A 22396-nucleotide genomic window follows, 5' to 3' on the forward strand; every position below is an offset into this window, starting at 1 on the left:
TCCTCGCGCGCAACGATTTGGTATCTCAGTCGCGCAGGCGGCAGTGGCACAGCGCGCGCACATTATCCGCGTGGTTTATCTTTTCTTGACTTGCTCGCGGGACTGAAAAGCCTGCAGCTGAGCTCGCGCTGTAATCTGTGACAACTGGAAATGGACAGCAGCAACGAAGGAGTCGTGAAACACACAGGTAGGAAAACGGTTTTAATTCATACATGTCGAAGCGGTTTCTTTGTTTGTTTAGAAACAGTTTAGAAACATGAAGACGCTCTTGTCTGTCCACTAAATGTTTAACAAATGTTTCTACAATATGTCTCTCTTTCTCGTTTGGTTAAGATGCAGTTATTTTGACTAAAGCTGTCACAAACCTGCAAATAGGCTATTAGCTGTGTTTGTAATGCAACACAAGGGACAACAGTGTGTCTGCTGGTGCCTTACTTTTCCAATATTAACATATTTCTTTACTTGTTTTGCGATATAACTGTACTTTTTTATAATAATGTGCTTATGCTGTAGTTTTTGAATCAACTTGTTGTAAGCTATGAATGTTTGAGGAAGCTTCAAGACAGGATGCGAACATGTAGCCTTTTTTAAATTGAAGTTTCCAATCCAATAATGTTTGTTATCTTTACTTAATTTATGATTGTTAGTGTTTCAGAGGCACAAGCATTAAGTTATTCAAGAGTTTGCATTTTATTTTATCGTTGTTTATACTAGTAGTTTCTTGACAGCTGTGGTCTTCCTGTTGATGAAGGTCAAATGGGTTAGGTTAGGGTGCGTGTGTGTGTGTGCGCGCGTGCGCAGATGCTATGTGTCAACCACCTCAAGTATTCTGCATAGAAAATGAGAGAGAACTTTTTTCATGTAGGCACTAAAAAAGAGGGGATTTGAGAAATATTTCCCTTTTATGACACCTTTTGTCAGTTTGTTTTCAATGTTTCTTGCTTTTCTTGTGACGTATCATGTGTTGGTGGTTTCGATCTTCTTTAAACCAAGACTGAACACTAAATTACTCCCTGTGAGTATACGTGGTGGGCAAACATGCTTTGAAGGTATTATAATGTCCTCCAAAGAAGAAAACGAGTGAACTTGGTGATTGGTGGTTATTTTCTCAATCCATATATTGATTGTTTGGTCTTTTAAAATGGAAGAAAATAGTGAGAAAATACCCAAGTTCACCGATTCATAGTGTTTGTTTTATCTGACCAATATGTGTTCATTCAACTGTCATTGAAGACAAAAAAATAACAGCAAATATTTACATTTCATACAGAATATTTGGTATTTTGAAAAACAAATGAATGATTTTAACACTGAATTGATTTTTTAAGTAGTTAGTGATTCATTTCCAATCAACTTATAGTCTCAACATTACATCAGTCAGTCTGTTTAAACACCTTGGGTGTCAGTCTTGTTGGTCACATTTCAGTTCAGTTGTGTTTCTTACTGTGTGTCTCACACTGTCATTACTGTGAGTGTTGCCATGGCTTACTCAGCTGCTACTCAATTCACGCAGAGCAGACCCACTTAAACACCCAGCACTGGCTACATCATCATCTTCTTCATCCTCTTTAAATGACCTTGCTCTCCCCCGTCCCCCTCTGCGTTGGCTTCAAATGTAAATGGCTCCAAATGACACCCGGCCGCCCGCCTGCCTGCCAAGCACCGCCGCATCACCGAAGAGATGTTCTTTCCAACTGCATACAAGCAGTCATTTTAACTGTGAACAAAAGGTCCTTGATTCATCAAATCCCGCACCTCCTACTGCCCACTCTCCCGGGTGATGCTGTAATTTTCACTAGCACTGCTCCTGTGTGATGCAGGGAGAGTTCGTAGTGTTTTTGTCGTACCTTGTGTGATTCTGTAGGTGTGTACTCAGCTGGGACAGACTCGCACTCTCCAAGCAGCATGAAGACTCAAATTCACAAGACTAGACTCCTAAAGAAAGGAAAAGCCGTTTTTTTTATATAGAATATTTCATACATATGATAAAACGGTGACATATGTTGAATACACATTATATTAGACATGTTAAGGAAACAGACTGATAACAGCTATCATTGAAAGGCTATAGGTAATTGTTTTTAAATTATTGACATCTCAAATCCTCAGAAAGGTAATTTCAGTGAAAGACTTGTGTTTCACCAGACCAGTGCCAAAGAATCTTTGAGGTCTGGTTAGCTAGCTTTAGAGTGGATACAACAAATTGTTGTGCAAGGCCACCCAGTGCTTTGTGGACAAACAAGTATTCTTAAAGGCTTGTATAGGAAGCACTGGTGAACAAGAGCTGCCTAGAAATAAGCAAACCATACCTGCCTCCTATGTCCCCTGCACACAGAGATAATATTTACTGTTGGGGTCAGTGGCTCGTTTTATAAAAGTGATTTGTGAGCATTGCTTACACACAGAGGCAAATGTGCTCTCTTGTAGTGCTGGAATAATTAGTTAATTAATCAACAGAAAAGTAATTCCAATATTTAATGATAATCGAATAATCATACCAAACATTCCTCTTTGTTCCAGCTACTCAATTGTAAGGATTTGCCCATTTTCTTTGTGTGACGTGACGGTACATTTAATATCTTTGGATTTTTTACTGTTGTACAAAACAAGCTAAGACGTCGCCCTTTGCTTAAGAACATTGTAACATGCATTTTCCAATGTTATCTGACATTCAATAATTGTTTGATTTAAGAAAATAATTAGCAGAGTACTACTACTCGCACGCCTTATGAGTAGTGAAATGTAGGGCTGTCCTGAATACAAGATGTGGGGCTTCAAAGCTTCACTGAGCAATATTCAAGGATATTCGAAGCTTCGACAAGCTGTTGTTGTTGACAGCTCCTCAAATTTCCGGCCAATATTTACTTACATTGTACTTTACTTAGCTATAATTGTATAATGAGACAAAAATCACACTTTTATTGAAACAAAAACGGCTACAAAATGTGCAATAATCACATCAAATAGATTACATTAATTGCCCGTATTTAAGCCTGTCTGTGCCACTCAGTCCTTCATCTTCAGCTCAGGAATATACAATTTAGTTTTATAAATAGAAAGGCTACATACATTTCTGAAACAGCTGCCAGTTCTTACAAGAGTAAATTGTGTATTCGTTGGGGCTGTTTTCTGCTGCAGGATGTTGAATGTGGGATCGACCTACAGTGCACAGTTAATGTGAGACATGATGGGAGGTCACTCCAACTATCTTCAGGTATCTCTATGGAATGATATGAAAAATCAAAACATTGATCTATAAAAAATAAAAAAATGGAGTTGTGTGGCTTTACCCTTGTTTCTACCTGCAGAGCCAGCGTTTACCGTCATATAAAGCGGGTTTGTGCTCTCAGACCTGAGATATAATACTCCTCATCTCTCACCATCCTGCACATGGCAAAAGGTCACATTCACAGATTACTTCTTCTCCAAACACTGGTGATGAAGTTGAGTGACCAGCCTATCTTTTTTCTCCTCTTCTAACTTTCTCTCCCACCTCAGAGCGCTCTCCTCTGTACTTTGGCATTTGGCCACCACCGTCTGTCTCAGTAAAAACCATCGGCTGTGAAATTGAGAATAATCATGTGGAACGAGATTGGGACCGGAGCAGCTTGAGCTCCAGCCCTTCGCTGTCAATGGGCTCAAGGCTCCTGCTGATAAAGTCCACCAGGGATTGATCACCTACAAAACATTTTTTGCTGACGTGTGAGGAATAATTTCGTCATCGGCATGACGTAGCCAAGATCTACAAGAGTCGTCACGCTCAGGTCTTTAGTTAATTAGCCCGAGCAGTGTTTTCTCTATGTTTTAAACAGACACTAAGAAAATGTACCATTGTTGCTCCCAAATACTTTAACTTACATGTTATTAGTATTCCACTGAAAGTATTTATGTTTGTCTAATGCATTACTGTCACACACATTTCTCTTTATCTGAAGAGCCTCTAGATAGTTGTTGAGATAAAATGCAATTAAACCAGGACTAAACGCTACCATAAAACATTCAAACCACATGAGAACAATACAATATGGAAACAATAGCATAAAGTGTGATAAACCCATTATCTGTGCCGCACTTAGCCACAAAGACACATAATTTTCCTATGTTGTAAAGCTATTATACATCATACAAAAAAGTTTAGTAGAAAAATAAGATGAGTTTAATGTGTTGATATAATCCTGTCACAAAATTCACTGTAGGAATAATATGTTTGGAATTACACAAGGCTTGAAATACAATATAATTGAATGCTGTGCTCAGAATTAAATCTGTTCTGTCAAGTTTATTTATCAAACGCAGCCTCTTATTTTGAGTCTGTGATAACCTTTTCTTTATATGCTGAACAATAACAAAATTACCAAAGAGAGCAGACACGCAGGTCACAGGTCAGTAGTGCTGAATACAATTACAGTTTTAACAGTTTCAGTGACGCATCTAGTGCTGCCGTCTAAAGACAGAAAATAACCCAATATAATATGACACTTCAGAGATCAATTTATTTTAACAAGATGTTTTTTTAAGGCAGTAACTTCCCCTAAAATGACCCCAAATAAATCTGATTTAATGTGTGTGATGTCTGCTCAATTTTATTCAAGTGAAATAATATTAAGTTAAGATTAACAGTATAATAGTTTATATGACTGGTATAAAACACCCACATTTTAAGCTAAACCATTTTAAAATCATTTGGACTTTTGCTCTGTTTACAAACAGTAGTTATTATTTATGATAAACTACAGACGTATAGTTGTTCCCCACCAATTTATTTATTGGGCATTCAGAGCACAGTACAAGTAATATGATAATCAACATATTCCTGTTTGCATAAAGAAAACAAGAAAATATAAATACAATAATAATAATAATAATTAAAAACTCTGTCACTTTAAAAAACAAACAAACTAGATATCTCAATGAAATCATTCTCATGGTCTTGAACACAGCTTGTTGAACATTATTCTTGGCATAACTAAGAATTGTGTAAATATGATGCATTTCACCATCTATTACTAAAGCTGCAATTATTAAGAAATACTTTAATACAAATAATTGTTAATAAAACTTGTGAAATCAACTTGCCATCGCTAGACATTTCTCCCAGTCTTACACCCTGTTAGTTTGCAGCTGCTTGTCTCTTTCAGAAACTATATAAAAGCATTACAACATGCTCAGTCTTATCACTGTGGCTTTGTGACTGTTGGGTTTCCCAGAGGATGAGCTGCATTGAAGTTTGAAGAACAGCAGTGCGTCAGAAACACTTCATCATGTTTGAGGTATTTACCTCCTTTGCAGTAAATTGCTTTTCTACAGATATTGCTTAAAGCAGGTTTCCAGGCTCTTAAAGGTGCAGATGGACTGCACCACCTGCTCTGTGCATCTATAGGACCGAAGGTCTTAAATCAGTCAGGGCGGTGCACCAATAGGATCCTCTCACCATGTCTGTTAGAAGGTACCACAGCTTTTATTTCCCTAATTTCACATTACATCTTCATTAATACTCATAATGTCTTTCAGGTGGAAACATAATGTTTTATGTATTTACTTACTTACTGTAGAGCTGCAAGAATTAGTCGAATAATTGATTAGTCGGTCGACATAAAGATAATCAGCAACTATTTTGTAGTTATTATAGTGATCATAGTTTTCAGCCAATATAATATGGAGATGTCCTGATTTTCTGTGTTTTTATATCGCATTAAACTGAATATCTTTGGGTTTTGGACATTTAAAGACACCACCTTGGACTTTGAGATATTGTGATCGACATTTTTCATTATTTTATAGACCAAACGATTAATCAAATAATCAAAAAAATGATCGGCAGATTAATCGATAATGAAAATAAATGTTAGTTGCCATAATTTACTAATAATTTACTGAAATTAAAGATTATATGGTTATATTCTCATCTGATTTATGAAACCTTGTCAATTACCATGGTTTTCAAATTGGCTTTTTAAATGCACCATATTTTAAACAGTTTTAACAAGAATAACAGTCTAAAAGCCAAAGATATTCTATAAAGAAAATGGGAATCACAGAAAATCCTCATTTTTGAGACGCTAGAACCATACGATGTTTGGCATCTTACCGTATTTTCCGCACTATAAGGCGCACTTAAAAGCCGCACTTAAAAGCCTTTAATTTTCTCAAAAAGCGACAGTGCGCCTTATAATCCGGAGCGCTTTATATATGGATTAATTCTGGTTGTGGTTACTGATCACGAAGCGATTTTGTGTGGTACAGGGCGCTCTGTCAAAATGTTTTAGTACGACTTTGGTAAACTACAAAGCCACACCGCTTGCAGCATTACGGCTACCGTAGTCCGCGTCGCGGAGTAATACATACTGTGCTTCACCATAATATTACAGTGTGTGTGTATAAGGACCCCAAAATGGCACCTGTCAAGAGACACGCTTACGACGCGGACTTCAAACTCAAGGCTATCAGTCACGCAGTAGAACATGCGAATAGAGCAGCTGCGAGAGAATTCAACATTAATGAATCAATGGTACGGAAGCGGAGGAAGCAAGAAGATGACCTGCGCCAAGTAAAGAAGACCATTTGGCGGTATCAGACTGTTTTTTTTACGTGTTACAACTGAACAAGGTTGGGAGTTATTGTGAATACGCTCATTAACGTTTGAACAATGTTGAGAGTTATTGTGAACACGTTTAATAAAGTTTGACTGACTGACTTATCTGACTGTTTTGTTTCGCTTAATGCGCCTTATAGTCCGGTGCGCTTTATATATGAAAAAAGATCGAAAATAGATCATTCATTGACCGTGCGCCTTATAATCCAGTGCGCTCTATAGTGCGGAAAATACGGTAATTACATTTTTGATTAATTGACTAGTTGTTTCTGCTCTATTGAACAGATCTTTTTATTTGGATGTATACAAAGGAGAGTGATGGTAAATATAGGCGAGAGATAAAGGGTGCATATGAGTACTGTGATGTCACATTCACCAGAGTGCTCCACAGCAGCCATTGACACATTTCGTCTGCAGATGTCCGATAATAACAAGGAAAAAGTGAGAATTAAGACAACTTATGTTGAGACAAAACACTTCTGTCTTTATTCTGTGTGGCTAAAATCCTCTTCCTAGCATCAATATTAATTTGAAATGGACTATCGGTGTAAATACAAACCACTAAGCTTCCACCGGTAAATGTGCAGCTTATCACAGCAGACCCACAACCGATTACTCTTCCCCAAACTCCCCCCCTGCCTCACCTCAGACACACTGAAATGGATTTCTGCTTACGTCTCCCATCAAAGATGTAATGGCTCTCAGGTTGTGTCATTACAAGTCAGACGACTCCTTCACACAGTGGCAGCTTCAACCTGCCTCCGGACTGATAACTGTGATCTTTATTTGGCTGTTCAGAAGTGAAGACGGAGTAAAGCCACCTCCCCGACTCTCTGCTGATCTAACATCCCAACAAATGTCAGTCAGCTGGAGTCGAGGGTGGAAAAACAGTCCTTCAAGGTGCTGCAAAAAATGTCAACATGCCCACAAAAGATGCCAGAAAACATAAATGACAACACATGCGGGTCAATAATGGGGTGTAATACATTGAAAACTGTGGCTTTCTGTCTATAAGACGAAGTTAAATGTTTTATTACACCGACTGTAAGTAGTTTTCACAGCTCGCATATCTCTACATTGACAGCATGGGTCATTTTCCCTGACGTTGGATCATCAGCTTCCCTGTTTGGAAAAACATACAAGTGTTTTTATTAGCTGCCGAACTGTTGATCCTCCTTTATGAGACACAAACTTTATCAGAATAATTGCATAAAATAATGCATAAAATAAACATATTAAGAGGACATAAAAAATACAGGGACAGTACAAGGTCAAGAACCTAAATATAGAGTAGAAAAATTACAATAAAATATGACGAAGATACTATAACCATCCTTTAACTAACAATGTGCAATGTGACAGTTTAGTGCAGGATGTGCAAAAATATAGATAATGATATTGGTAAAGAGAATAACACACACAGACACTGTCTCTCCTTTTTCTGACAAACACAACAAGCTCTTCTGTGTAAAGAAAAGGAAATGTGTCATGTAGTAATATCAATGCACAAGGTGCTAAAGTATACACTATTGTATACAAATAGCACAGTCGGTCCCTGGATTTCTCCGTCACAGAGTGTTTTTACAAAATGCTTGCGGTTAGGTTAGCAACACCCAAAAACATTATTTTGCATATCACATTTTACCTGCATTTACTGAAAAAGAAGGTTTATGTTGTCTTATATGGAGACGCCCACTCTGGCTTCTTGATGTCTGTATGTTACCTGGCAGCCCTGATGGATAGTTGCTCTTTGAGTCCGTATCATTTGGACAGAGGGATGGGCAGACACCTTGAGGGCTGTGTGGGAAGTTGAATTTCCGTATGGTCCATTACCTCCCCATTCCCCTGTGGCTGCATTGCAGGTACAGCTTCAACACAGCAGGCAGCAGTGGGAAAATGTATTTGTGTGTGTGGGTGTGTACACCCACATATGTGTGTTTGTGTGTGTTTTGTCTGTGGATGCACATGTACCCGCTGGTGCAGTAGTGAAGACTTTAACATGACCACAAAGAAAATGTCCTTTTATAATGGACATTAACAGAACTTCCCAGAAAAGAGTATGTGTATATATATATATATATATATATATATAGATATATATATATATATAGATATATATATATATAGATATAGATATATAGATATATAGATATATAGATATATATATATAGATATATATATAGATATATATATATATATATATAGATATAGATATATATATATATATATATATATATATATATATAGATATAGATATAGATATAGATATATATATATATATATATATATATATATATATATAGATAGATAGATATCTATATATAGATATAGATAGATATCTATATATATATAGATAGATATCTATATATATATATATATATATATATCTATATATAGATATATATAGATAGATAGATATCTATATATAGATATATATAGAGAGATAGATATCTATATATAGATATATATAGATAGATAGATATCTATAGATATATATATAGATAGATAGATAGATATCTATATATAGATATAGATAGATAGATATCTATATATAGATATATAGATCTATCTATCTATATATATATATTTATATATATATATATATATATAGAGAGAGAGAGATCTAGATATATATAGATCTAGATATATATATATATATATATATAGATATAGATATAGATATAGATATATCTGTCTGTCTCTGTCTCTCTCTCTATCTCTCTCTGTCTCTCTCTATCTCTCTCTCTATCTCTCTATCTCTCTCTCTATATATATATTTGAACTCCTTTTTATCTATGAGAATGATTTTGACTCAAAAGTTGATCACAGAACAAGATGCATCAGAATACGAGTGACGGTGCCATCTACGATCTGACTATGTTGGTGTCCCACGACCTCCAGTCCAACAAACCTCCAGTTAACTACTAGTACTGAGACATTAACCTACTACAGTAATGTTTTAAGGAGGGGGCACCTTGACAGTATTTTGCAGCAGATGAGTTTTTTTTCTCTCCATACAGTGTGGCATCATGTCCAGAAGGGACAATATTTAAACAGGTTTCTGCAGTGTATGTTGGCAAATCGCCAAGAGATGAGTAGAGCAAAAAACTAATTAATTTCATATATAAATGTATAATGCAACCTCGTCTATCTAAGAGGAAAAACATTTTTTAAATATCCTCAGAGAGGTTGAGAAAACAGTCGTCATGCCTCGACTTATAGCAGAAACCCCGACTGTAAAACTACATGCGAGTCACACAGTACTGCTGACGACATTTGAAGTCAGATCTTTGCAGAGCAGAAAAGCACCCCGGCCATTTTGAAACCATTCCCGTCCTCTCCGGATCAAAAAGCTTTGCTTCGCACCTGATTTGTCACGCAGTCTCTGATTTCTAGAATAATTTTTGCTCTTTGTTCCTCCATTAAATGGTGTGTTACATTCTCTCTAATGGCCATTACTACTGAACACAAAAGAGCAGCCAAGCAGGTCAAATTAAATGGTCATTAATTGAATGAGCAATTATAGCTGTGTTTCAGTCATGACTGACTCGCAGGGAGCTGAGGGTGAAGCCTCTGGACTGTTATGTCCACTAACAAGTTATGATCAGTCATCCAAACAAAATTACTTTTTCCCCCCCTCATGTTTATTATGTTAACTCACTGTTGTATACAGTCCTGATAATTAATTATTGTTACATGTTCTACCTTTTGTATAGTCAAGGAAATGTTTATTTATATTCTGCAAGAAGTGAAGACTTCTGCGACTCCATTCCCTGCGGAGAAATTAACTCGGGGATAGATGAGCACTTTGGTCTTTAGGGTAACGGCTGCTGGGAGCTCCATATTGTCTCATAGTGCAGAAAAACTACCCGGAGTTAGCAGTTCAATGTTGTGTTTTTGTTCAGTGTTGTGCAGGGAGTTAGAGATGGAGACTTGCTTTTAATATTTGTTCACACTTGTACTGTAGGGGTGGGTGATATGGCCAAAATCTTCAGTCAGTGCAATATAAAGCTATATAAAGATTACACAAATGTGTAGAAAAAAATACTTTTCCTGCTGGTTTTACTCGACTATCATTACAAGCTGACAAAATATTGTGTAAATGGCTGGTAATCGTATAACCAGAGTTCTTCCTCATCTCCTCCTCCATGTTTACCCAAATCAGGTTACCTCGCGAGGCAGTTGGATATGCGAGAATCGGGACATTGCACGAGAATAGCTACCGCGGTATTACAGAATCTCTACCGGTGGACACATTTCTACCATCGCACATTATATACCGTCATATCTCCCAACCCTATTGTACGGCCATTTCAATGACAAAGTCAGTTTTTAAGAGTGATCTGATATTTATTCAGCTCAAAGTCAAAGTTGGGACACTTGTTTGGGGCAATTTATTTAAAAAAACAAACATTTTAATGCGTATCTCATCTCATCTTAAGATTTTAAAATGCATAATGGTTAACCACATTGTAAATGTATTGTACGGCACCAAAATTAACTTTTTTATTTAAATAAGAAATAAGCTCATGGGCAAGTTAGACAGTTTGACAATTTAGGGGTGTGTCCATGATGTTTGGTCACAATGCTGGTGAAAGTTACGTCTAATTGTGACATTTGTGAATATAGTTTACACAGTAGCCATGTTAACTAGTTACAGTGAGCTGGAGGCCAATGGGGACTGTTGAAAGTGAAGACAGCTTTTCACCTGCAATAAAGTATTTTCTTGGGCACTTGGGGGCAGCAGAAACAAGTTATGAAATCAACATTCGCACATCATTACAGTGTGTAATATTTTAATACAACACATTTGTCTTTGCCTTTAATTATGTAAGGCTGATAAGGATTTGATTCAGCCTAATATAAATGGCAGTCCGACTGGTTTATTTGTTGAAACGCTATCCAGTGCTTCTTCTTGCCCAACCACCCCAAGGAAGCAGTGAGATAATTCAGGCAATTAAACCCATTTTACCTAGGGAGTGCCACCTAATTAAAAGTCAATCCAATTTAGCCTGTCAGGTTTCCAATACGAGTCAGCACAGATAAGAACTTGGAGGACGGATGCTGAGGGGAGTGTGAGCGAGACGGAGCCGTGATCTTATCTGCAGTCATCTGTCAACGTTGGGATGATTTTCTCCAGAAATAAAACACCATTGAGTTTCTTCACGCGGTGATTAGATACCTCATCAATTCTCATTGAAGTGAAAAGTAATTTAATCAAAGGTCTGGCTGGATAATTACTGCAGGTGGCTAACAATTAACATAATATAACACATAGTAACACAAAGATCGTTTCTTACACTTTGGACTCAGTATTACTGCTGATGGGTTTGTTTGGCTCTTGGACAGTTTAAGTTCACTTTTTGGAAGTTAGTGAACATTTTGCAATGATGACTTTTAGTTAAAATATGAGATGAATTACTGTAGTTCAACACTAGTTACTCTCTTTAAACCTTCATTTCTTTTGGGGTTCTAGGAGGTGAACATTATACACATTCAAATACAGGCCCTTGTTCAAAATGAGTATTTTATAAGCTTCAATTAAGGATATGATTGAATGTTTTACAGGAGAATACAACTCCTGAATCTGTCCTCTCACTTGGATTTGTTGACAGTTTTCTTGTTATCAAGTTTTCTTAGTTTAAGTTAAATTAAAGTTGATTAGCGACAGCTGATGTGAGCTCCATGGAGCTGCCACCTGAATGTTTAGTGCTCTGCTCTTTGCTAATGATTATTAATGTGGAAGCTTAGCAAATCGGAGCATTTTGCAAAGCTGCAGTGTCTAAACTCAGTCACTCACCGGTGCGCCCAAGTACATTTTTCACATTCACACGCTTTAATTTCCACTTCCATGTTGAGCAGAGGGCTCGCACAGTAGAGCTGGCTGCCGTTAAGGAGAGCTGAAGCTAAAAAACTAAAGAGGATCAGCATGTGATTGGCTTTATTTTAGCGTGTACTCTATTAGATATGCCTGGATCAGCCCTGATACTCTCGGCACAACTCTAGTGTTAATAAGGTGGTTGTTTTTAACTGATAAACTGATCAACTTAATATTTGATTCTTGGCTTTCAAGGAAATGCGTTAATATGAACAAAAAGCAGAGGCGTGTGGATTTTGTTTTCCACTTTTTGACAGCACTGCCTAGTCAGTGTGGTTTTGGTAATTTGCAGCTAAAAAATACTTGGCATGTATTAAAACTGGGATTTAAGTTGTTGTTTTTTAACATTTAAATTACATTAGGCTTACTTTCAACATTTCAGTGACCATATTTCAACAAGTAGCAGGCAAGAGCTGAACAGATAAAGTGAAATCTCTCAGATTCAGTATATTTATTTTGAATGACCAAACATTTCAAGTATTGCTTTTCTTTGCTCACTCAATGCCATCGGTCTACATAAATAGCAAGCAGCTACACAGGGGTCACTATAACGCCACACAATGTGTGTGTGTGTGTGTGTATATATATATATATATATATATATATATATATATATATATATATATATATATATATATATATATATATATATATATATATATATATATATCTCAACTAATAAAGCTAGACAAATGAAATGGAAACCACCCTGAACACATCTCTTACTCATCCTCATTAGTCATCCCTGCCTCCGTTTGTCTCTCTGCCCACCTCCTGCTATCCTTCCACATGGAGCATAGATAGCATACGTTTCCCCTCCATATGGAAGGATTACTTGGCACGCCATCAGTTTACATAAACATATTTAGCGTGTTGCTGTAGTTCTAGAAACAGTGAGCATGTAACTTGGAGCCAAAGCTGAGATTGCACTTAAAGAGGGCGGCAGAGAGACATATTGAGATACGGTGCGTATCTCTGTGATTGGGATGTCACGAGTCCCTGCTTCAGTGTTATGAGCTGTCAGGAGCACGAAGCCCAACGGGAAAACAGGCAGGAAGTGGCTTAACCCCGCTCTGCTCCGGGGTCCTCTCCAAATGTAAACACGTGTTCACACCCGTGTGTCGGTGTATTCAAATGTACTCAAATGGCTACCAGGGTTGTTTTCATTGCCAAAGTTATTTTCAGAATTTGAACTGTAATAATGAAGCCCCACTACCATGACAATTCAAAATAGACATTTGGCAAACTGTTTATAAGTTGAACATCCAAGTTAAAGGTGGAACCTCTATTTATAAGCTTGTACTTGTGAAAGTAATTGAAATGTAGTGCTCTGCTAAAACACAGGTGATGGCACAGAAGGTGAATAGTGCACATTCAACTGTGAGAACAGGTTTATGACAAGAATGACAAACAAAGATAAAATACGCTAAAATATTCTTTAGCCGATAAAGAATACATATATAATTCATATTTTTACTACATACTTTGTTACACCTGTACAGTGAGAGAACAAAGTGTGATTATACTGTAAGATTATACCAACATTTGTTTAAATGTATTATGTTTTATGTACTAGATCGTTTATTTTATATAATTTAATCTTCTAATTGTAGATGAAGCTATATATATATATATATATATATATATATATATACTTATCTAATACTTGTGAAAATCACTCACTTAGAGAAACATTAAATATTTGTATTAACTTGTTAAGTGAGTCAGCTAAACTTAAAATAAATGAACTGTTATCGGCTGCACCGCTAAGCAAGTCAACAATAATGATATAAAAAAACAAACAATCGCAGTGAGGTGTCCACTCTATTACTGTTTTTCAAAATGTTTCATAGCAGGCTTTGAACGTCATCCTCAACAGTTAAAAAAGCAGCTGCTGAATTCTCCAGACGGCGAGTATTGTTCGATGTTTATACTCCATAACCACAATGTCTTGAGTCCAATCAATCATAATCAGATCCATGGGAAACATTTTAGCGTGATTTTACCATTTCACATATTTTTGGCATCACTTATCCATAGTAATTATTGCAGTAAAACCCCTTTTGTTAAATGCATCTAAAACTATTAAAGAGAATTTAGGTCAAGTCTAGTTTTGAGGGTGGAAGGAAGGAAGAGGAGGATTAGAGCTAGCTTCCACAGCCCACATCTCCCTGTCAGAAAAGGAGAACAGAGCAGTTGTCTGAACTAATCCATGTCATTATAATCATCTCTCTCGCCACATTTTTGTGTTCCTGAACCTGCCTTTAGTGAGACGCCATTTTTAAGGTGTTTGTTACGTATGTTTAGATTCACTAAATTCAAAGTTTGACGTTTTGAGAAAGCCAGGCTAGCTGTTTCCAGTCTTTACGCTATGCTAAGCTAACTGGCCGCTGCCTGTAGCTTCACATTTACCGGACAGACGTGTGTGGCAAGAAAGCAAATAAACAGGCCTGACCACATTGCATTAAATCATATTTTGAATAAAACAGATAAAGAATTGTTTGATTCATTATTAGGTGTAATAAATAGAAAGTCTTGTTTTGTATGTTTCGTTATATTTTTGCATCAATTAACCTTTAGATTATTAGAAAATTGTAATTTTTCTAAACAAGGCACTTTCCTCTTCCCCTCTGTTTGCGTGCGACTATAAGCAGTGTTAGTGCTCCATACTGTGCTGTCATTCATGCACAGGTCACATTTGCTTTGGTCCCCACAGCAGCCTTAAGGCTCTCCCAGATGGCCGATGACAGATGCCCACAATTGCTGTTGCCCTTGGTTGGAGTGCAGTTCCTCCCTCCGGATAAAAAAACAAAAATCTGTCCTTTACTAAGTTCCCCCAACGTCCCAGTTCTCCCATTTGTCCCTGATTTTATTTTCCATCATATTGTGTCTTCCTCTCGTTTCAGTCTGTATATCTGCTTTGCTTATATATTGAAATAGCTCCGTTTGTTTAAGCCCCTCTATCCCATTTTGGTTTTCCCAACATCCTCTCCCATCCTACTGCACCATTCTTTTCCTTGGCTTGAACCCCATGTTCTCTGCTCCTTTTCTTTTTTATAATGGAGCTGGATGTTTACCAAGGGTTTTAGCCACAACGAGGTGTCCATTCTTATAGCCTTAATGTCCTGTCACTGGGTAAAACACATGGCAGAGACTCATATCTTGTAATCTCTGTCAGGCACATGTGGTATTGAATTGTCTGTGTAATATTGACTATGAAAGAAGGACACCAAATCATCACTTTAATAAAGGGTCATATCAGTGGTTTTTGCATTTAATTTCCATTTATCTCTTCATGGTATGACAATAAACATTTGCTCTGGTAAAACTAAAATCGTCCAGTGCAAATTCTGCTCTGTGTGGGTTATTTTATTTCGGTCTCGTATGACAGTCAGTCTGCCGGTCCACAAGCTAGAAGACACTTCACTTGAAGAGACTCCACCTGGAGGAAGGAGATTGCATTTTGTTATTCCTGACTGTGGCTTACCTCAGCAGTGGTTACGTGGAGCAAGTGAATGTGTAGAGGTTTGTACTGAAAGAAGATTAAGTGCAAGGACAGGGATTTATTCTAAATGGGCACAGCCACTGGGGTTCTCCGATTATGAAACGGTTTGTGCCAAAATGTGGCGCATACGATATTCAGATTGCTTCTACGGTTCCCTCCACCAATGCAATGACATTTAAGAAAACGGTGGCAATATTCGGACAATTGAAAAGAGTTTTGTACTTTATTGTATTATGTTATAGTATTCTAAAAATAAAAATGTTACTAGCTTTACACTACAATGAACACTACAGCCATAAAGCCTTCAGCTGCCTTCACATGTAAATGTTCTCTGCGCTCATCGCGAGGTCGGACGCAGAGCCTTGCAGTGAAGGAAGCTAGTTAGTTTTGTTTCCGTGGTTATCTCCCCTGCTTGTATGTGCCGCTTCATACAGCTGTCAAACAAAACACAGGTGAGAAGTTGTCCATCTTCTTCTTCTGTACAACCTTTATGAGGCGATTGTTGAGAACAGGGTCTCACACCGTTCTGTATGCACTTTGAGTGTGGTCAAATAAACAACATCCCATAATCCTGCACATAAACACGACGGCAGCTGCCAGCCTCTTATCACTCTCATTCATAATATAGGCAGCCTGTTGGGATGACGTGAATTCACCACACCAGACTGACCATATGGTGCGTCAGTGCATGATGTCTGTCTATTTGCCAGGTGTATTCGGATGTCTGAGTGGCACTGTGGCTTATACATGCAGCTTAGCTAAATCACAAACTCTAACTTTCTCGTAGGTGAGAATGTTTTCCTTTGGCTCAATGCAAAATAAATACTTTTTCAGACAGTTTGTCCTGGAGGGTTGCACAACGTTGCACTGACAAAGAGCTAGAAAAATAAGTTCAAATAACTTCTCACATCCACACACCTGGCCACTCACAATGGGAAGTTGGTGTAAATGTCGGATTGTCAGTTTCGGAAAGTTACAGATCGTGGTACGGCTTTCCCTAATCAGATGAAAGGTGTGGGGGCAGGGGCTTCACAAAGCTTTTTGGACATTTCACAAGCATTTCTGAAGATGCATACTGGCTGCTAAACTTTCAGTTGGGTCTTGACACCCCGCTGCAACAAAGTTGTCGATATAAAAACAGTCCAAATGGTTGGAAAACCCCCAATCTAAATCATTTCAACGACGATTGTTAACTGTTCAATAGATAACCCCGCACAGAGGACAGAATCCATAACTTCACCGTTCAATAAGTAGAGAAAATTGGAGCAAGGTTTTCAGCTTTAGGTGGCATACCTTACCTTTGCCAGACTGTGGGAAGATTATGTGTTTGGTCGTGTGTGTCTGTGTGTGTCTGTCCGTCCACAGGTAATCTTGCATACCACTGGACCCATCTGCCTGAAATGTTTTGTGCTCATTTTTGACTGTATGCTAAAGCATTTCTCTTGGTTGCAGTGATTCACAATTTTAAAAAAACCTATTTTATTGTCTGTTTTATACCGTCATTGACTGCTGACGCCTCACTCCTCTTAACCAGCTGGTAGAGGCCGCAGGTGATCAACAGCTGCTTTAGTAGCAAAAGGCATTTCTGGAAATCTGCTATGCAAAAAACAAACTTTACGTAGCGTGTTGCAGGCCATATTTTGACCTTTGTCGTGGCTCAGAAACTCACATCCATAGAAAGATTTGATCTCCCAATTTGAACTACAGCATCTGCAGATTAATTCCATACCCAATATGTTATGATCCACGATACAAGATGAATACTGTAAATCCCTGTTTTTGTTATCTTCGCCATCTTTACTATAAGGGAGCCTTGATGGTTGATTGTTGCGATTCAACACCTGGCTGAGATCACTCTGTTAAGAGAAAAATGTAATGATAAACTAGAATTATATCCAACGTGTTTGGCATAGTGTATGAGAAACACCAACATCAGGATTCATATCACTGGAAAAAAAATACATTTTTGATTGTTCTTTTAAAGATAATACTTTAAACATTGCATAATTAATTTGTCTAGTGATGATCTAAATGATTATAGTGTTCAGTAAGCCTGTTGGATTGCTTGAGTAGCCTCTACTGTTAGATACTGTACAATACTTTGCCAAATAGGTGGCATGCAGCGCCTCCCAACACATCAGAGAAGGTGACAGCTGATTGGCTGCTTCACCTCCTATCTGGCTTCTGCGCCGTCTTAGTGTGTGTGTGTGTGTGTGTGTGTGTGTGTGTGTGTGTGTGTGTGTGTGTGTGTGTGTGTGTGTGTGTGTGTGAGAGATACCAGTGGTCTAATTAAAGAGTTGGCATGTCAGAAACCTGTTCTCCCTCTTTGTTTAACATTGGACCTAATCTCCTACTACAGAGTGGTTTGAGTGTGTGTGTGTGTTATCTGCTGAGTGCTGTGATGTGTCTACAAGATGGATGCCAAACCAGTGCAGACATTTGTTGGGAACCTGGCCTTGAGTGTGAGTCAGCATCACTTGTGGTGCACTAAAACGTTTTCTGTCGCACCACATTTGTGCATTATGGGAAAACAGTGCTGATAATTTAATTTACATAAATTACTTCTTTTGTTGTTGCAAATTTTTACTATTTTTGTTATCATTCTTGTTCGAGATTGAACTGTAATTATCCAGAAGCTACATCCTTTCCTATTCACACATTTTATTTAATGGTTCTCTCAATAAATAAACAAACAAACCCCACTTATCTTTTTGTCATCTACTGCATGTCATTTTTTCAATTTATTCTGACAGTATGCACTAGGTAGAATTCAAATGATGTTTCACCATATCAGCCCTTTTATTTAGGTTGTTGTTTGATATTAAACCAAACACCGAACGGTGTGGTGAATGTTACCATGAGGTGTCGCACTCAGCAGCTGCCTATCACCATTGTTTTCCTGCAGTGTTAAACAACTCAACGGTTTTGATGAGATGGACACTAGCGGCTCTGTTACTCCGCTTATAAACACACATAATACTATTTAAATCATGTCCTACTCCTCATTAGCATACTAATTAATTACAAGTGGGATTTAGCACTGTGACGTCGGCAGCACAGGCTGCTGATGGAGGCCTATTGTCATACTGACGAACATCATAATGACAAAAAGAAATGACAAATGCAGGTTCAGCCAGTTTCCATAGAACAAAACTGGTGTAGGCTTGTACACCGGTTATCTTTAATCACCTTTTTGCATCATATAAACACATTTATTACCTTATTTTGATTGACTTGGTCAGAAGTTGACTGCAGACATGTTTTAGTTTGATTATTTTAGTTTGATTATTTCAAATGTCACTGCCATACACAACCACACGGCGTATTTGTCCCATGTTTCCAGTTAAATCCAAGGGAAATGTAGAGACTAAAAATATGCACCCTCTTAACAGCTCCCACTCACTTACCTAACAGAGTGAATCACTGCATTATACGTATGAGTGGAACATTTTCTAAATGACCTTGTCATAGAGATCTGACACACTAAACAGCACTCATGCTGTGAGGTTATGTATGCCAACACAGTTGTCTCTATATGGTATATACAGTGTGTATAGTGAGCTTGTGTGTGTGTGTGTTGTCCTGAGGGTGGTTGACTGTGTTTGTGAATGTTAATGTCTTGAATGCACCTGTGCGTCTCTGCGTGTGTCTCACTTGTGTGCATTTATACTTCATTGAGCCCTCAAGGTGAGTCATGCTTCTCCTTGGGCTCCTTTGGTGATAAAGAGCTCTTTGTCATCCTTATTCTAACAGAGAGACGCATCTTTAGACGGCAAAGAAAACCTTTTATTTTACTGTCAATTAGGTGTTCTTTATAAGGATTTATGAGTTGGTTGTTTAAATAATTTATTAGCCTATGTATAACTGCACCTGCTCGTCATTTCCACATCAATCAACGCCCATATGCTGTAGATACAGTACTCCCTCAGTTTATATATATCAGGTCTGCAACTACAGATTATTTTAATGACTTATTATTCTGCCAATTATTTCCAAAACCCAAAGATTACTCAAATAAAACAGAGAAAAGCAGCAATCCTCATATTTGAGAAGATGCAATCAGAGAATGTTTTGCTTGTAAAATAACAAAAACAATTAATCAATTATTTAAGAAATTGCAGATAAATTGAATCTTATTACCCGACTACAAACATGTGTCAGATAATGTATTGTGCCACCATAGCGTCTGCTTTTGTTTGCCATCCTGATGATTTGCGATTGCCTTTTTTAGTTTTGTTTTCATACTTTTTCTTTTCCCTTTTGAGATTTTGTTTAGCCTCCACTGCCTGTTGTCGACCTCCGCCTTGAATCAAGATGAAGTTAACCGCTTTTTAAGCCTACTTGCTCTGCTGTTGCAACCCTGTCTCTCACAACACTTAGTCAAGGTTACGGAAAGGAAAGATTGTGAAATAGGTTTAAATTTGAAAAAGTAAACCGTGACTTGAAGCACAAAACAGAGAAACTATTTTATGAGCATTCAACCAAAACCACAATCTTTCACTAATCTAAACCAAAGTGCTTTGTTGCCTACACCTAACCACACACAGTCACCAGAAACCGTTCACGGCATGTACTGGCCCAACCAATAATATCCCCATCCGACCTATAGCCAATATATTCAGCACCCAGAGCAGCAACGACGACAGCTGGCAGAATGTAATCTATTACTGTTGACCAGCTACCCTCGAAAACTGGTTGAACATGGTGAGCATATGTTAAACTGAAACAGTTGTATTCCTTGCACAGAGATCAATACATCTTCAGTCGTCACACTGAAATCTCACAGTTCACTCGCCTCCATCTCTCTGCAGACTTCGGTCTCTGTCGCCCGCCTTTCTTCAGCCACGAATCAGCAAAGTGCGGCTCTTTTGTCCATTTCTTTGCCTTCTCTGCACACATTACCGCCATAATTGAGCTGCAATTTATGTGGAAAAAGCTTCCAATTCACGTTTTTCGCCGGGTGTGTGCGGGGTTGCCTAGCAACACAACTGTAATTGTAGTCCACCTGTCGTTCGGATGTTCAGTATTCATTTTGACCGTCGAGACTGAAAACAGGTGTTGGCGTTTTGTATGCGGTGTCTCGTCTTTGTAAATAATCTTCATCTGAATGTGTTGCACTTGGACACACTCATCGCTCCGTAAATAGATCTGATGAAGTATTTATTAGAAACAACAAGAATATTACTCGTATTCCTCCACCGTGTCAGGCCAAGAACGTCGTGTGCTGTCAATGTAATGGAACTGGGATGACAGGTGTTGCGACGTGGCAAGTCATCTTGGCCTGAGTCTCTGGAACGATGCCATTTTTAAAAGAGCATATGCTTATACCGACACATCCCATTCACAGCTGCCTTGCGTATACATGCTGAAGGCCCCCCTCTTCACACATCTGGATTAGACCTGCTCTTTCCAGGAAGTTCCCTAGATCGCACCCCACAACGGGCTGCAAAAGTTCATAGGTTCAAGTAGATTAATAGCCAGGAGGGGTGATGAATTTGTTCTCTCTTTACTCTTTAAGGTCAGTCTAAACAGAGGACTTGGTTCTCTGAATTATATTCTTAGGTTTGTAGTTGTACGTGATTATTAAGGATTCCTTAAGCTTTGAGTGTGTAGACGCATATTGGCGAGTGTACAAAAAAACCCTTTACTAGCCATGAAGCCTTTATAGTGTAATAGATACAGTTGCAAGGAATCAAGTGTACCTATATATAGAGAATTGCCATGCTTTACAAAGCCCCCTTGAGAAGATATAGGACAAAGATCTACATGATGACAAGTGCTTATATCATATAATTGATGCAATGGAACAAGATCTTTCTACACAACTGAACCAAAGTCAAAATAAAAAGCTCCTCCGATCTCTGTAGAGCACCTGTTGATTTTGCAGTAATTGTATACGTACATTTGTATGTCTGTGTGAAACCAGAGCTCATCATACAGATGGGGAGAGAAGCTTGGAGGAAACAGGTGGAACAGGTTGCCAGTTTTATAGCTGCCTGTCAGCTGGTCGGACTGTTAGCCTCCATCCACCGTCCCACGTTGCCAGATTAGCATTAAGAAGACTTTTGTGGAAACTTTTAAAAGTCCCTTTGCACATGATGTCCTCGTGAGCACCATCAAATACGTGAAGCCACTCTTTATTTCAGTCAGGATACTGAAGCTTTGGCAGTAATATCTACCAAAACATGGGTTCAGCCTGGGATTGTTAAAAAAACATATTCATATCAAAATGATTCCTCATTGATGCAGGTACTATGTGGAGATCATTACGCTGTAGCGACAAGTGAGTCCTTTGATAGAGTAGTTTATGAAGTTGACATGTCGTATCCACGGCAGCTGTCTCAAGTCATAAAGCAAAGATGTGGAGCATGCAGTTGGCAGAGGGGAAAGTTGGTATAGTGTTACACAAAGAGATGAGACG

General features: G+C 38.0%; 1 protein-coding gene across 2 annotated transcripts in view; it reads left to right on the plus strand.

Moving 5' to 3' along the window:
- Nucleotides 1-22396, plus strand: part of LOC115025104 (zinc finger protein 385B-like) — a 64964-nt gene continuing 42568 nt past the window's right edge. Inside the window, exon 1 of one of the 2 annotated variants that reach the window (XM_029457163.1) lies at nucleotides 1-187. In XM_029457163.1, coding sequence (XP_029313023.1) covers nucleotides 151-187 — 37 coding nt within the window. In that variant the 5' untranslated portion in view covers nucleotides 1-150. Of the gene's footprint in view, nucleotides 188-18345; nucleotides 18438-22396 lie in introns of those variants that run through there. The other variant, XM_029457162.1, reaches the window with a different exon arrangement.

Source organism: Cottoperca gobio, chromosome 19 (genome assembly GCF_900634415.1).
Source record: "Cottoperca gobio chromosome 19, fCotGob3.1, whole genome shotgun sequence".
Taxonomy (NCBI): Eukaryota; Metazoa; Chordata; class Actinopteri; order Perciformes; family Bovichtidae; genus Cottoperca; species Cottoperca gobio.